Source organism: Dermacentor albipictus, chromosome 5, assembly GCF_038994185.2.
Source record: "Dermacentor albipictus isolate Rhodes 1998 colony chromosome 5, USDA_Dalb.pri_finalv2, whole genome shotgun sequence".
Lineage (NCBI taxonomy): Eukaryota > Metazoa > Arthropoda > Arachnida > Ixodida > Ixodidae > Dermacentor > Dermacentor albipictus.
The window spans coordinates 154,079,758-154,097,553 of record NC_091825.1 but is presented as its reverse complement, the minus strand read 5'-3'; the positions used below and the strand labels follow the sequence as shown (position 1 = coordinate 154,097,553).

The following is a 17,796-nucleotide window of genomic DNA, read 5'->3' as shown; positions in this document are numbered from 1 at the left end:
GTGGCATCCAATAAAGTCTCACCTCTGAGACTGCCAGCCTACTTACACAAGAACCCCATTCATCAAGGATGGTTTAGTTAGCAGAATTCGTAATTTTCACAGCAAGCAAGTCATCTCACGATAATAAAATAGCTATGTAGAGTTTCCAGAAGGGCAACATTCTAGATTGATTCAATGTTGGCCTCTGGCGTCCCTTTAAAACTTGTAGCTTCCATATCTCAAATGGACACCTGACCGTTATATTCATTTTGCAAGCTCAGTTTATTAAGGCACACACAAAAGAAAATTTATTAGAGGGACTGCAACATTCTAACATTGGCCAGCTAACCTTAAGGAACCTTGCACTATTAACACCTCCACCGTGCTTGACCTAATAACGCTCCACCGTGCCCACAGAGTGGGCACGGAGGAGATGCATTATTGAAAATTGGGGCCCAAGTGGGCCCCAATTTTCAATAATGTGTTTTTATGTCATCAGCCCTGCTTTAACGGTGGCATCACTTACATGGTCAACAGGTCGACAACACTGCTGGCGATTGCAGTGACGCAGGAGGATATAAGGGCATTGGAAATCCTATGCCCCTTCAGTGGGCACGGTGGTGCGGCAGCCATGCAGTCACACAAGAACCCAATCTTGCTTTTTGTGCAGGTTAGTAAACACCCCTCTCTATATCATAAGCAGACTAGCAACGTCTGCCTGCTGCTCCTACCGTGCCCTTTGTGTAGTCTTTGAATGCTTGTGCGAATGTGTATTTGTTACAAAGCTCTTAATATGTTGCAGTGACATTGAACTGAATCCTGGTCCTACTAACAAAGAAATACTTGATGCTATCACTAAACTTTCTGAAAATGTAGACAACCATCACATTGAAGTCATAGAAGGTACTCATGACCTAAAGACAAAACAGAAGGCCTTAGTACAAACCATCAAACTTAACAGTAAGATTATCCGTGGTTGAATCCTTCATCAAATCATTCGATGGTTCTGCAGTTCTCAATGATGCACCACATCTAATCACAGAAGCTGTCAGAATGGAAGGCCAGGCACTCAGTTCTCAATTGGACGGTCTTGAAGACAGATCCAAACTAGATAACCTATTGTTCTTTGGAATACTGGACTGTCCAAATGAGACATGGGCTCAGTCAGAAGGCCTTGTTCAAGATGTTTTGTCTCGTCACCTTAAAATACAATTTCCAACCAACTTGGAAGTTTCTTGAGTGCACAGGTTAGGATCCTACATTGATAAAAAGGCTTGACTAAGTATCATCAAATTTTCGTCGTCTAAAGTCAGGGATGCAATCTGGGCGCAGAAATAGAAGCTAAGGGGACTGGTGTATCAGCTAGTGAAGATTATTGCAGAGCAACGCGAAACTCAAGAAGGAACAGAATTTACAAAGGTAGATGGCAAGTCGTACTCGCTTCGCATGGATAAACTGATCATGAATTTAAAAAAAATGTTTGTTTACTGCGCAGTAAGTGACAGCGTACACGAAATTGCTTTACCATGATCGGCAGATACGCATGATAGCACGGGTACTGTATCTGCATGTGCTGACACTTCCAGTGCATCATAGCTACGTCTGCCCAGATCCTGTGCAAAAAAAAAAAAACGCCTCTGTTTTTCTTTCCGATGTGTGGGGTATCCTGAATAAACGTGTTGAATTGTCTTCTGCTACTGATTCCTGTTCTGCTGATATTGTTGGTCTGACGGAGACTTGGCTTCCTGCAAAAGTTAAAAAATTAAGAAATTCTGGACTGTGAGAAGTGCTACAAATTTTACTGATGTGATCGTGATTACCGGTCTGGTGGTGGTGTTATGCTGACGGTTGCCGATAGCCTTGCTTCTCATGTCATTCCAATTGTATCCTCACTTAAGCTTGTGTGTGCGGGCGCGCTCATTGATTCTTGCGAAATAATTTCTTGTGTCTGTTATCAGTCACCAACTGCATCGCTGTCCTTTTGTAATGAACTGCACGATGTTGTCAGTCAGCTGTTCGTCAGAGACCCAAAAATCTCCCCTCTTCATACTTGACGACTGCAATTTTCCTGACATCAGGTGGGCAGAGACTCTGTTTCCTTAAAGCACAAGTCAGCTGAAAGCAACATTTTTAACTTTTTGTCGGGACTTTCAATTAACTCAGCTCAAATGATCAAAAGGTCAAATGGTTACACATGGTCAAATGCAGGCATTTAACTTATCACCACTACCAAGAGCTATTGCACACTGGAACAGTCTCCCGGATCACATTACATCCATCTCGTATCGTGAAACATTTTGTGATAACCTGAATTCATTGTGTATTAATATTGTATAACAATGTAGCACTTTGCTATTTTTGTCATGTAATTACTGTTGCCCCCCATATTCAATGCCCTTCAATGAGCCTGTAAGGCAACGTGAATAAAAAAATAAACTAACAAAGCTTTTCGCCGATGTCATTTATAAAGAAATTAACTCTCCTTCTGATCATATTGCCTTCCACAATGCCTTAATATCAGCGTCAGAATGGTGCGTGAAATGGCAGACGATTTTAAATGTAAGAAAATCAGCTCTGCTAAGAATAACACACAAACAAAACATATCTTATATTTCCTACATCACTGGTGACATGATACTAAGTACAGTCAAGCAGCACCAGTACCTTGGATTAGCGATTTCAAATGAATTTATATGGCAGACACACGTAAACGATGACACATCATCCGCCTTAAAGAGATTATTCTGCCTCAAAAAGGCGACTGCAATCTGCACCACCTAAACAAAGCTCTTAGTCTACAGTATCTTTATTTGACCTATACTAGAACATGGCTACTGGATAAAAAAAAATAATAAAAAAAGGTGTGGCCTGTCACGTGCATCAAAAACGGTGTCCTCCACCGTGACACCACTAGCTGGGACTGTTTTTCTGAGATTTACACACAAAAATGCGTCAGGAACGCGCTTCGAACGCCGTTGCCTGAGGCGTCCTGTTCCCCGCAGCTAGTGCCATTTGGCCCAGCCAAGCGGCTGAGAATGCAACTATGGCTGTCACGTTTGCTCCCATTGCAGCCCACCCGACGCAGCAGGCTGCACCTTTTCTTTATCAAGCGGTCATGAGTAAAATATGCCAACATAGCTTGGTTCCCGGCCACAAACAAGTTAGTTAACAAGCTGGAAGATGTGCAAAGAAAAGCCGTTAGGTTTGTCTGTTTCAAATATTCTTTCTTCCCACAGGCAATTAGAAAATGAAATAGATTACCCGGATGTACAACTAGTTGCAACGATTTGCATAAATTTTTAACATTACTTGAAGATCACTTGCGTACCACCCACAGTTAAAATCTTGTGTACTTTTCTTATGTACTTGAATGTAATTCTTGAATGTGATCATTATGTGCTGTATGTCTGTTCATAATGTATTTACCATATGACTTTTGCTCCCTCAACCACAAATAACATTGTATAAATTATGTAACTGCGTATTGACACTTTCTTTATTTGTAATTGTTTTTCTTGTTTTTGTTTTTCCCTTCTGCAAGAGTTCCTATTGGGATTGGCAGTATGTAATAAATAAACAAATAAATGAATGAATGAATCAATGAATGAATGAATAAATAAATAAATAAATAAATAAATAAATAAATAAATAAATAAATAAATAAATTAAACTCTTAATCTTAACTTCTAATCATTCAAACCAAATTTGCATACTCTTCATGTGTTGAAAGTTGAGTATAGCAGGAATCCGTTGCACAATGTAAAAGGTTGCCCAGTTAGGGGAAGCAAGTGTATACAGTGCAGACCACTTATAATAATATCAAAACGAACTAAAAATCTGATCGTTGTAGCCAATAATTGCTATATCTGGACTGCCGTAAAAAAATGGCTGTGGCTTAGCTAAGGTTAAGCCCAGGATGCGAAGCGTACTAGCCTTTATTTTAACGCGACAGCGTTATGGAGCTCATGTTGCAGAAAAGCCGGTGTCGTCGGCGTCGGCTCAGGCGTGCGGCGCTTGCTCAGGCGCACATTTCGTTGTCGCGCCGAACGCTGCGTTGCTCGACGCTCACCGCGTCCGATGCGGGGGGCGACGCCGCGAGCGACGGCGCGAGTTGGAGTCCCGTTTCTCCTCTGTCGTAACGTCACGGTGTCACGTGGTATTGAAGGCGACACCGCCGCGCCTGAGGAGCTGGGTTGAGCTCAGTAATATGCTTCGCATAAAAATATACCTTTGTAATTTGTAGTTCAAGTTTGCCACTTGGGCTAAAAAACAAACATAGAAAGTAGGCTGTGAAAAATAAAATGTTTATTTATACTTCTTACAGGACGTCAAGTGTTAGGTGTGCTGAAATAGTAAGAAATTTGTACTTGCTTTTGCTGCAGTTTCAGGTTTACAACCACAATGTGCATTGCATCCAGCTGCTGTGCAAACACTGGTGGTAATCCTTTAGCACGCACAAAATCAATGAGTGACTCAATCGTCCCCATGTCCCCCTTTACCCTTCCCCCTTTCAATAAAGTTTATCACCACCACCATCAATCGACGCCAGCACACTTTGCGTGAACATTGGGGTTGGGGGTCAAAAGCTGGCCATTCTCCATGTTGCTGCTGTTGTCGCCTACATCGCATAATGGCATCATCTGTCGCGACAGCAATCGCCTTGTCAGAGATCTCTTCGCAGAATGAGGCAGCACTATCTGCACTCAGAAACTCCTCCACTAAAGCACCACATGTTTCGTCATCAGTTGCAATGTGCTCCTAGAGCTCAGAAACGTCAGCACCTTCCACCCTGTTGGTTTCACTACATATCATAGGGGATTTTGCCCTGGCACACAAAGCCCATCTTTCTGAACATGCTTAGGGTGAAAAAGGGCCCTTAAGGCCAGACTACACGTATGCTTGCCGGCGTGCAAAAGCTCGCGCCCACACACCTTACGATTGTGCAGATGGTGCAGGACAGGACAGAAGTGCAGTGCGAGCTCAGATATCCTTCCCACACAAACATATACTCCATCCCACAAGTACCTTACAGCCCTGCCAAGGTACGAGGTGTACACAGGCAATATCCTTGCACAGTGGTAAATATTTCCGGGCGTAACTGGCAGATTATTGGCTGCACTAGAGAGTTTTATTTTTGCTCACTACACGATACGGTAGAGCGATACGAGACTTGTTATGGCCTTTACGGATGCATGTCACATACTAAGAATTATTGTGGCAGTTGAGCGATATGAGACATGTTATGGCCTTTGCTCATGCACGTCATATACTGGGAATTATTGTGGCAGTTACTGCCGGTAACTGTAATAGTCACCCTAACCATGATCACCTATAGCAATGGGGCAGCCCCCATACAGCAGCGACCACACGCTTTGATCTGAATTTGTGCTTGTTACTGGCTCTTCGCCCTGTCAGCAAGAAACAAGTGACAAAATCTGTCATTGCTAAGTCTTGACTCAACCTGAGGTCAAAGCATTAGGTATGTCTTACCGTAATTATTGAGATAGGCTGTTTGTTTTCATACTGATAGGACTACAGACACGGTGCTGAGCCTTAAAACAAGTTTGATTTCTAGTTAGCGGATGGTGCCACAGCATTAGCACTGGTGATGCGTTGATGATGCGGAACACTAAAATGGCCTAATTGCTCACTGCATGATTAATTTACTACCCCATTCTAGCATGGTATGTGATGATGGTAGCGAGCAAACGCCAAGTAGAGGCCGAGCAGACGCTGTGCTGCAGGTGAACATCAATGAGGATGTTCATCCTTGCTATTTGCTAAGGAGGCTGCAAGGTAAATGCAGGGAAAGTGTACAGGTGAGACGAAGCCCTCCTGTTGCGTGCATGTAAACAGAGCTAATGGTTATGGTGTCAAAACATTTTGTACGTCAATCCACCAACCATGGAACATGTACTTACAGGATGGCAAGCAAGCTGAGCAGATGACATGACCCGGATGAGCACATCTCGAGGGCCAACTGGACATGCACTGGTGTGCATTTGGACTCAGACCACCATTACTCACGAGCTTTCATGGGCCAGCATGCGTATGTGTAGTTTGGCCTTTAGCCTTTTTCCGTTGATCAGCATGGCCACTGGTTCCAGCTTTCATGATCCTGGTTTTTGAGAATCGTCGATATTGCTGACTACAGAAGCTCATACTTGAGTCTTGCAAAATTTGCAGCATTGTCTCAAGCAACACAGCTTTGAGCTTTGTTGGCCCCATCTAAAAACTGGCCTGCCCATTGCTTCGGAGCTGCTTCTGCACTCTTGTTGAGTGAGTGAGTGAGTGAGAGTGAGAGAGAGATTGCAGAAAAGGGCAGGCAGCGCCATGCCACTTCACTTTGTATTTTTCGTCTTTTTTCTTTCTCTTTCTCTGGAGGTGTATGGAGCACGATAGTGGCGACGTGGTGGTGGTGGTGCTGCTGCTGCTGATGATTTGTGACCCGTCCCTTTGTAACTGGCGGGTATACTGTCATCCAGGTCTGAACAAATAAATAGATAAATAAATAAACATACAAATCCATCCTGCACTGCCATGTCACTTATGCACTTTGCTCAGCAGTACAACCAGTACGACAAGCATCCATCACTCTGCCGAGACGGTGCTTAGTCACTGTCACTGATGCTGCTGGGCCCTTGGTACCGTCTCCATTCAAACAAAAACCTGGTGCAGTTGGGAGCATCGTGTCCTCTAGCAGTGGTGTTTGGAGACTCGCACACCACTTCGTGTTGCGCTCTACATCTTCGTATTCTTCAGCGCATATCCTAAACAGTGTGCATTTGACAGTGGTTTCGAAGCGCCTGCAGTAGGTTAGAGTTCTTATGGCCCATGCTCGAGCCTCGAGCAACAGTCCACTGCCAATGCTGTTGTTATATATAGGCTCCGGGCAAATGTCCTTGCCTCTGCCTCCTGTTGGTGTACCCAGTTGTCAATCACTCTGGCCCATTTTTGTGCATTATCATCATGCAGAAGGTCACCGAAAAAGCCAAATTTCCAGTGCAGATGTTGAAAGCACTTCATCCAGCTTGTGCGGATGCAGTTCGTACTTATGTTATTGAACACCTTAAGTGCCAGGTGTCGCCTTGCCATCAGCCACAGTCTACTGTCATATGCAATATTGCTGCGCGCTTCCCTGACCTCAAAGCTTGACCAGCCGATGTATCCCTGTACAGCTTCATTGGTGACCCTGCCATAACAGCCCACTCCTAAGCACTTCATCGCTTGCTGATCTCGCTCCAGCCATTCCCGGATTTGAGCTGCCAGACATATCACAGCATTGGCAAAGCTAAGTGCAGGGCGTGCACCGCTTTTCATAATTAACCAACCATAAGCAAGCGGTCAGAGCCCCAGAGCCCTTGTTTGTGAAGGACATTTCCGGCGCGGCTTGACGATTTGCCTAAATGCTCCTTATGTGAGAGTGTGTATTCACGCTGAGTACAGAGATTCACACCGAAGTACCTTGCTTCTGTTGCCTACTGTACGACCTGGCCCCATGGAAACATCAGTGCTCCTGTGCCTTCCGAGCCACCATGCAAGCACAGCACCACAGACTTTTTGGTGTTGAATACAAGTCCAAGCACCGCCATTTTGTTTGTGCAGCTGTCAATCTGTGTCTGCAGTTGCATAACACTGTCAAGATGCAGTGCGATGTCATCTGTAAAAACTAACCCGGGCAAATTCCACTGTTGCCTACAACCTATCCCGACGAATTTGAGGGTAAAGCCCAGCCCCTACTTCAGAAGCTTGCACTTCACCTGTAGTACGTATATAGCAGTGGGGACAACGAGCATCCTTGCTTTAACCCTATGTCCACGTCTACCTCATGCGATTTGATGCCGCAGATGGTTGTAGCGACCTTGTTGCCCCTGTATAGGCGGTGAAGAACAGCTGTCCATGTATGTGGCGTATTAATATCTTGCAGGTATTGAAGTAGCTATTGATGTGGGATGTTATCGTAGACCCTCGCCACGTTTAGGAAGCAGCATAACAATAATGTGATTCCTATCTTGCGATTCCTATGCACTGGCACAGGACAGACAGGTTATCCTCCAGCCCTCCGTCCTGGCGGAATCCATTTTAGAGCTTTGTGAGGTGGCTGTTCACCTCTGTCCAAGCTCCCATACATGCTTTCAGTACCTTGGCGTAAACCCTGTACAAGGCACATATAACTGTGACCGGCCCATAACCTCAGGGTCTACGGCTCTCTTGTGGATGAGGGTGACCTTGCTTTGGACGCATTCTGGTGCTATGTCATCTGGTGGCAAGAATTCCAATGAAAATGTTACCCATCTGTTGGATACAAAGCAGTTGGCCCCATCTTCTGACGTGCTGCGCCAACTCACAATGCTCTCCGTGGCTTGCGCAAGCAGGACAGGCTGCATGGGAATGGCGACAGATACGAACTTGCGTAGGCAAAATTTTCGCACCGTCTTGGCATTGTTCGTTTAAAGGGAGCTTAGCAACACAAAAGTCAAGCTCAGTTTGCATGGAAAACAACATCCAGAAGCAAAATCTTGGTCACTGTATCTGACATGTGGTCATAACAAATCGTTATACTATATAGATTTTTTTTTTCTCATAGCCCTAAAACATAAGCTGACTCATCGTTATAAATGATATTTCGTTATATGTGATATTGCTGTAAGTGGACTGCACTGTAGGACAAAAATCTTTACCCACTGTCTTCCACCGTCACTTTGTGTGCCAGTTTCCACATAAGAACAACGCTTGTAGTTGCCATAAGATGCATTGGTGACCTGCAGTTGTCTTGATAAGGTGAGCAGTCTCTCAGCAAGAGGCTTCAGAGAGAATCAGCACATCCTGTCTTACCTCTGAAGGCAGGATGTGACAGCCGCTGCCCACACTCTTGCAGCAATGCTAGCTGTGGTTGAAGCTTGGTTACGGCTTCGTCAATTGGGTCTTCAACCGGTTCAGCAGGCTTTGGCCAGGCTTTGAGCAGTACCAATGTCTGTTCCAGCTGCCAGGTGCTCTGGAAGATTGCTAAGGCCAGCTTGTCCTGCCAGCCAACATGCACATTTGTTCATAAAAAAGACAAGGACGCCAAAAATTGTGTCATCTTCCAAAAATAAGGACATTGAAGCAAACGAAAAGAGACATTAACACAAAATGAGTTGAACATTCTTAATATGATCTGCACTCAAGAACTTACTGTAAAGCACACTTGTAAAGCCCACCTGTAAATAATCTGACTAGGTATATGCAATACTTCATTTGCATGATTATAACATGGCCACCAACATGACTATCATGGCTGCTTTTATAGATTCCCCCCCCCTCCCACCAGTAATAAATAAGTAAATACATAAAAAAATAAAACAAAGTAAAGAAAGAGTAATAAACCAGAAAGAAACCAACTTGTGTTTATGGTTAACATGCAACTTGGCACCATACACTGAAATCAAATTTAATATTTCTGAGCTAGAGTAACATGTGCAATTGCTAGTAAAATAGAGGCCCTGTAAGCTGCTAATAACCTGTTCCTTATCACCCATGAGTAGAAATGCAGGTCCTTCATTAACATGACACAATGAAGCACCACTTAGCACCCCAGATGTGGGGAGAAGTGTGCCAACCGCCACTTCAAGCCTGCTTGATTTTCCATTGCACTATCACGCACCCCACAGAACCAATGTGCAAAATTTCACATGCTGGATGGTGTCCTGCTTGATTTATCAGATTATTAGCAAGCAAGATGTCCGAAATGTTGCCTAATACCACTGTGAACAAAGTTGCCACTATCAAGGTTGTTGCTTGCACCACTGCTTCAATTGCCGAATTGCTATTCCACTCTTCCAAATATGGTTTGGCTGCTAAACTGGACTGTGAAGAGGTCTTACCCACTGAGGCACCAAATGATCATTTTTGGCTGCTAAATTAATGCTGTCCAAAGTGGAAAACAGGTGGTATACTTCTTTTTAAGAATATCAATAAGCTGCCATTCATGACTTGAGAATGCCTTCTCCTTCTATGTGCACTCTAACCCATTTGAAGACCTCCTTCTCGTGATCTGGGTCCTTTGTAACTACATGGCCTAGATAAATGTACTCCTACAAACTTGGTTTAAGTTAACGCAAAATGCTTGCTGCATGTAGGATACACAAGTAGCCCAACAATGCTAGAATGTAATTACCGTATTAAGGTGGAAAGTTGGACAAGTTGGTATACATTCTTTTTTGTGTAACCATTTCATGTATTCGTATCACTAGCATGTATGTGTGCGGGTTGCCGTGGGAGGGAGGCCGTGGGTCTTGTCTCAGATATGTGCTGCCTCACTGGCGGTGGGGGGCTCCTATCGTGGGTGACACTTAGGAGCTTGGACAGCAACTAAGCCTTTCCGCTTTTGGGTGCTGATGGCTGTGTCATCGGCATGTGGGGAAAGGCACGCTCCCGAGCCGAGAGGGGCCGTGGCTTTTCTGCTCCTGCGGTGGTCTGCACCATAGTTTATTGGCTTTTGTTTGGTTGCATTTTTTTCTTTTCTTTTTCCTTTTTGTATGTTAGATACCCCGCCCCCAAAATTTATTGTGCCTGCATCTGAATCGTTTATTTTTCTTTGTATAACTGCATGGATACATAATTAGCCTATGGCTAAGGATCCAGATGTCGCATGCCAGTCTTGTATATTGATCTGAATAAAATTATTACTACGTTATTCGTAATGGTAACAGTGTAAGCAAAACAACAGAGTGAAAGAACACAGGACGAGCGCTGACTCACAACTAAGTTTACTGAAACACACATTTGTGGGGATGCACGACTCTCACGCGTCCCCTAATATGTTGTTTACCCGCAAACCTCCCGTCTCCTGTAATCCACCTTCGCCGCGTGGCTTCGTGCCCGCGGCAGTCGGTATGGTTGAAGCGCATTGCGAGAGATGGCGTGAGTGTGGCTCTGCTCACGCCACCTAACAGCGGGGTTACTTGGGCACGAAAAAGTGAAGGCTTTTCCTCTTTGGCTCGGGTTCGGCAAGCGGCGCGGAGGTTCCGCGGGTGCTCCGATCTGTGCTTCTGCGAGACTATCTCGCGAGACCTCGTTCGAACGCGCCACCGTTCGCGTGACCGTACACGCGAATGATCAGGCGTTGTGTCCAGCATAGGGCGAACGTATTCGCTCGTTATCCGGTTGCGGTGAGTCGGACTTCCGCGATTTGTCGCGCGCCCATTGGCATGTTTGTGGATAGCAACTCGGCTAGCTCGCATTAGTCTATGAAAGGTGCAATAAGTGCCCTTGTGATTGTTTGCCCTACTGTGTTGCCGTTTCTTTGTCCCAAGAGCACGGGCGAGAATCCCACAACATCAAGCAATATAAGCGACACAGGCGATCACATGGTCAATCGAGGAACGCACAACAGGCCATGTGGATACAGGGCATCTCTTACCGTATCGCGCTATCTAGGTAAATTCCTGGTGACAAACTGTAATCGAAGGCTCGCTAATGCAACACGTGCCCTTTCACACAATGTGGGCTGCTATCACGACTAATATGGTGTATACATCAGTATGCTTACTCGCCCGCTCAAGTGTGGGCGAGTGTACATAAGGCAAACTGGCTGGCGCATCAGTGTAAGAATTAGGGAGTGTGAAATGTCCTTGGGCAAGAATGACTTTGCACATGTGTCTGCCCATTGCCGGCAACGTAAGTGATAAGCTCTGCTCAAAGAGACAATTTTAATTCAGGGAAAATGAGACGTCAACCCAATTGTAGCAATTGCTACAAAGGAAACCCATACAGGTTCCTCGAAAGAAAAGCCTCGCAGTTGAAGAAAAATTCGTCCTGGTCCGTGATTCAAACCTGGGACCACCGCCTATCTGGGGCAGCCACTCTACCATCTTAGCTAACCAGGTGGCTAGCAGATGACAGGGCAAAGTCGAATGTCAACAACTCAAAGCAGAGGCAAGAGCTTGACATAAAGGTTCTGTGGGAAACCGGCAAGGTGGAGAGAATTATTTAAGGGAAAATGAGACATCCACCCAATCGTAGCAATTGCTGCAGTGGAAACCCATACGAGTTCCTCAAAAGAAAAACCTCGCAGTTGAAGAAAAATTCATCCTGGTCCAGGACTCGAACACGGGACCACCACCTTTCCTCCAGGACAGCTGCTCTACTATCTGAGATAAGCAGGCAGCTAGCAGATGGCAGGGCAAAGTCGAATTAGTCAACAACTCGAAGCAAAGGCAAGAGCTTGATGTAATGGTTCTGTGGAAATCCGCAAGGTGGAGAGAAGTAATTAACAGAAAATTAGACATCCATCCAATTGTAGCAATTGCTACAAATGAAACCCATACGGGTTCCTCGAAAAGTTGAAGAAAAATTTGTCGTATTTTTCTTCAACTACGAGGCTTTTCTTTCGAAAAGCATTTGGCATTTATGCATGTGGCATTTACGCGGGGGAAAAGAACATGTGCAAGTTCCGTCAGTAAGGGGGACCACCCGTTGGCTAACAGGGGATGCATACATAGGGTCTGCCAGGTAATAAAGTCATTTGCTCTTCAGAATTAGACCTAGTTAAAGACAGCACATATATTTCTGCTCTCCTGTCCTGTGTGACCTCTTTTCCTAGACAAAATGCAATGGAGGCAAGACTGACTTCAAAATATCATTGCAGGGAGAAAGTTCCTTTGCATTTACACCATTGCTTGTGGTTCTTGTGTTGTAATAAACACACATTGTCTTATATGCTGTGTTTGCCTTGTCTAGCCAAGCCTGCCATGGGTGCCCCTTGCGGCATTGCAGAAGGGGTTTGCATAATGTTGTGTACGTAATGACTGTTTGTTAACCTGGAAAGCAAGCTGGACTTCCAGACTAGACACACACACAGAAGGCCCCCTTAATTTTCACATCTATGTATGTTTAACTGTTCACTGAAACATGTTGGACTAAATGTTGGACTGAGCTATCATTCACATACAAATGCCCTTGTCTGTGATTCCTATGACAAGCAAGTGGCTTGATCTATTCTGTGTAAGAATAGTAGTTTGCAATGAGATAGTTTGCACAACTTGACAGCGCAGCTTGCTACACTTGTCAGTGGCTGTCACAGCTATACTTTGCTGCAGTAAACAAAGCTGAGAGCATGTGCTTGTACAGACGTTTTAAAGGAAAACACAGGGCTGCCTGACAAGCTTGCTCGAGCACTCACCTTCCATCGGTCAAGGAAGGTCTGTTGTAGAAGTGATCCTTTTGAAGATTCTTCAAGAGAAGCTGCTAGATTCCTACAGAAATGGGAAAAGCACAATAAGGAAAATGTGGCAATCACTCCTCTCCAATCTACTTACTGCAGCTTCTCCAGTTTGTGAATTGCATCACAGGAACGACTGCGGTCTTCCACAGCAAGGGTGGCCAAGTGGCCCACAAATCCACAGCACCTTTCCATCACTTGTGGGTCAAACTCCTGGCGACAAAAATGCGCAAGAGATCTCATGCAACGCTGCCAAGTATGCTGACATGCATTCATTGTAAAGCTGCAACTATATTTTCTGTGGCTATATTTTTCGAGATCCCAGTTCCAGTGTCTCACTTTTAAAATGTGCATGACTCACCCACCGGTAAGTCATGCAATTATCTGGCCAACGACCACGGGGACAAAATATTCAAGGGGCACTTTGTTGTCCCCAAGTAGACGAGTGCGAAAGCATTGCGACCACTGCGTGATGCCTGTGCTCTTTCGGCCTTTGAGTAATTCATTTTTGGGACGCCTAGTTCATGAGTGAGCGTTCGCAACTGCTAAATTACAAGTACAGTAAAAGCTTGTTAATGCGACTCCCGTTAATTTGGAAATTTGGATAATTTGGACGGCTCTATTGGTCCCGGCCAAAGTGCATGTTAGTCCATGGGACCAAACCTTCGTTAATTTGTCAGAATTCAGCCCTGCACCGCTTAATTCGGACAAATGCTGATGGCTGCCGCTACACGAAAGTGTGGTAAAGCAGCGCTGGCACGACAGGAGTGAAACCGAAACCTGAGAGGCATCACCATCGTAATCAATTAGTGGAGGCGATTGCAGCATCACCGAACACTGGTGTCTTCTTTCTTCGCTCCACTGCGCCTTCGATGCCATTTTCCCTTGTGTTGTTGAGTCGGTATCATCTCTTCTTGCAGAGTTTTCCTTTTTCGTAGTGACTGTGTTTTGCATGCCACCACCATAGTACGCTACAGTGATGGCAATGCCGGCAAAGTGGCAGAAGTACTAAGCCAAGAACTTGGCGACAAAGGTGGAAATTGTGCAGGCTTTGAAGAACAGCGAACTGCGACAGCATGTTATGACCAAGTATAACGTAAAGCAGAGCACGTTTGGAACATACATAAAAATCAACAAATTCTTCAAGCCTTCGAAAGCGAGGAGTTTCATGCATCAAGAAAGCGGTTGCGAACCGCAGCTCATCTCCAGCTCGAAGAAGCTTTGCTCTAGTGGGTTACTGACTGTCGCAATGCGCATCTGCCTTTGAGCGGACTTCTCATCATGGCACAAGGTGAAAAGTACGCTGCAATGATGAACACTGACACGTTCAGAGCTTCAGAAGAGTGTGCGGTGAAAAGGGCAGCGTTGATGAAAGCGTGACCAACCAGTGGAAAAATGTGAAACTGCTTGAGCACATTGCTGCATGTGAACCAAGTGACGTGTTGAATGCAGACGAAACTGCTCTATTTTTCAGAGCTCTGCCCAACAAAACGGTGACTTTCAAAGGGGACCCCGTGCATTGGTGGCAAAAAGTGCAAGCAAAAGATAACTGTGTTTCTTGCCGCCAATATGACTGGCACGAAGCGCTTGCCACTTGTTGTCATCGGCGGTTTTGGTGTCATCAGCGGTTTTGTGAGGCCCGAGCATGCGGCAGTAGCCGATGAGGTGTCAGTCGAGTCCACCGATCACGACTCCCCAACCTACGATGCTGTGCTTCCCAGAGATGTGACCCTTCAGGACTACATCGCGATTGATGAATGTGTCGCCATGATTGGTGTCCTGACCAATGAAGAAATTATTAATGATGCCACGGACGCCCTGGAAGACCATGATTCAGACGAAGAGTCATGCGATCAGGTGCAGCCACGACCTCATCGCACCTCATGAGAAGTCACGGAGGCGCTTTTGATATTGGAGGACGTTTGCCGGAGCACTTCCGACAGTTTGTGAGGTGTCGGCCACTTGGAAGAGTTAAGAAAAATTGTGATGTCAGCCGGAATCTGCGCAAAAAAACAGACGACTATTGCAAAATACTTAAGTAAATAAAGGTATGCTACTCCAACTTGATTTTAATGTGGTTTTTCCTGTTCATTCGTTAATTCGGCATTCAGATAATTCGGACATTTTTTCCGGTCCCGTGAGATCCGAATTAATGAGCTTTTACTGTATTGCAAGTGCGGCGGTAAAAGGTACCTCAATAGATTCCGCGCGCGAACTGTACAAACAATGTCTAACCAATCGCAGACGAATGCGCTGTAGCTTAAAGGAGGTGATGTATAGACGCTTTCCAAGCATAGAGCAAGGCCGCCTTCCAAGGACACCTTTCATACGCGTGGCTCAGCACCATTGTCAGCGGCCCGTCTCCCAACTCTGAGGATTTGCCCTTTGAGTGAAGGTCTCTGCCTAGGCATTCTTCTCTAATTTGGCGCCTCAGTCTTGGGCAGCGATTCAGTATCAGTTCCACCTCGTTAGGAATGACTTTTCCGATGCGCGAGGCAGGCAGCCTAGACCATGAGTTGTTTGATGTACCGCCGTCAACACGCGACTAGTAAATTTCCGGTAAGCGCTCAGTTATTTTTCTCATTTTCTTCCTTTTTTTTCCACACTACATTCAAGTAGTGTTAAGTTCGCCGAAAGTGTATCGTATAGCTAGCCGTGTTCATGGCCGCATAAGTACAGGTGGCTCCGAAACCACAATGTTAGAACCACTGAGGAATACTATGCAGTGTCACCTGCTGCGATCAGCAAAGCCCCTATTGCGTGAGAAATTTAAAGCATTTGAGATATACGAAATTGACTTTGACTGACTCGAAGTGAGCGCATCGTGCACAATATTATTACTTTTGAGTCGGCTGTATATTTTTTGCCTAGTCAAATTCACGACTGCCTGCGTATCTGTGGTCATCAGTACGCCTGTAGGGTTTACCTAGTCAAGTTCATGGCCATCTGCGCACATGTGATTCCGGAACTACGAGGCACTTCTATCGCGGATAAATCAAAGAAGTTTTTAGGCATGTAGGGCCCTCATGGCTGTACTTGTCGGCGATAAGGTAGCCTTGCCGCCTGTAGGATTAGCTGACTGAGCTATGTCGAATGCTCGGTTACGATAGTCGCAAGTTCAAATCCCGCTATAAGAGCTCTTCCCCCTCGATGGTGAGCTTGAAATTAACCTCGTCCAGTGCACAACATCTGCAGGCTTGGAGTGACGCCTGTTACCGGCAAAAGATGCCGAGAGCGAGTGGGGCTGTACTAATTCAGGTACAACCAAGTTAGGAAGACCCACTAAGCTTCAACAAGACACTCCCTCACCAGAACAGGAATTGGCCTCCCTGTGCAGTATTCGGCCACCTCCTCCCAAAATGGCTCACTCAATTACCCAATGGCCCTCAGCCCCCAGCAGCTGCGCAGCACATGACCAAGGCGGCGGTCAGACATGTAACGCAGCAGAGGGTGCTAAGAATCTCTGGGTCCGGACAGGCCGCCAATGGAAACTGACCCTTGCAACATTTAACACCCGAACCCTCTCGAGTGAGGCTAGCTTAGCAGGACTCTTTCAGGAACTATCAGACATTGTTTGGGATATCATCGGCCTTAGTGAGATTAGAAGAACTGGTGAGGCTTATACATTGCTGAATAATAGACATGTCCTCTGCTATAGAGGTCTCCTAGATAAGAAGCAATACAAGGGAGGTTTCCTAATGCATAAGGACATAGCGGGCAACATCGACGAATTCTACAGCATTAATGAGAGGGTAGCTGTAGTCGTAATCAAACTTAATAAGAGGTATAGATTAAAGGTAGTACAAGACTACGCTCCAACATGCAGTCACGATGATGAGGAAGTAGATCAGTTTTATGAAGATGTTGAATTAGTGATGAGAAAAGTGCAAACTAAGTATACTGTAGTAATGGGCAACTTCTATGCAAAAGTGGGGAAAAAGCAGGCTGGTGAAAAAGCAAGTGGCCACTACGGTGTCGATTCTAGGAACGCTAAAGGAGAGATGCTGGTAGAGTTCGCAGAAAGCAATAAACTTTGAATAATGAACACCTTTTTCAGGAAGCATAGCAACAGAAAGTGGACCTGGAAAAGCCCTAATGATGAAACAAGAAAGAAATCGACTTCACACTTTCTGCTGGTCCCAGCATAGTGCAGGATGTAGAAGTGATAGGTAGGGTAAAGTGCAGTGATCATAGGTTAGGGAGGGCTAGGAGTCACCTCAATTTGAAGAGAGAAAGAGCAAAATTGGTCAAGAAGAAACAGGTCAACCTAGAGGCAGTAAGGGTAACAGCAGACAAATTCAGGCTGGTACTTGCAAACAAATATGCAACCTTAGAACAGAGAAATGATGATGACATAAAGCTAATAAATGAGACCGTTACTAGGTTGGCTTCAGAGGCAGGAATTGAAGTAGGAGGCAAGGCACCAAGGCAAGCAATAGGCAAGCTCTCCCAAGTAACAAAGGACCTAATAAAGAAACAACAAAAAATGAAAGTGTTCAACTCAAGAGATAAGATGGAATTCGCGTAACTGTCAAAACTGACCAACAAGGTGAACATAAGTGATACTCGAAACTATAATGTGAGAAATGCTGAAGCAGCCATAAAAAATGTACGCA

At 45.2% G+C, this 17,796-nt stretch overlaps 1 protein-coding gene across 4 annotated transcripts in view; it reads right to left on the bottom strand.

Moving 5' to 3' along the window:
- Positions 1 to 17,796, bottom strand: part of LOC135902333 (midasin) — a 369,755-nt gene that overhangs the window by 34,743 nt on the left and 317,216 nt on the right. For all 4 annotated transcript variants that reach the window (XM_065432311.1, XM_065432313.1, XM_065432314.1 and 1 more), the window contains 3 exons: positions 13,278 to 13,393; positions 13,142 to 13,214; positions 8,815 to 9,001 (listed from right to left, as the gene is read on the bottom strand). In XM_065432311.1, coding sequence (XP_065288383.1) covers positions 8,815 to 9,001; positions 13,142 to 13,214; positions 13,278 to 13,393 — 376 coding nt within the window. The remainder of the gene's footprint in view (positions 1 to 8,814; positions 9,002 to 13,141; positions 13,215 to 13,277; positions 13,394 to 17,796) is intronic.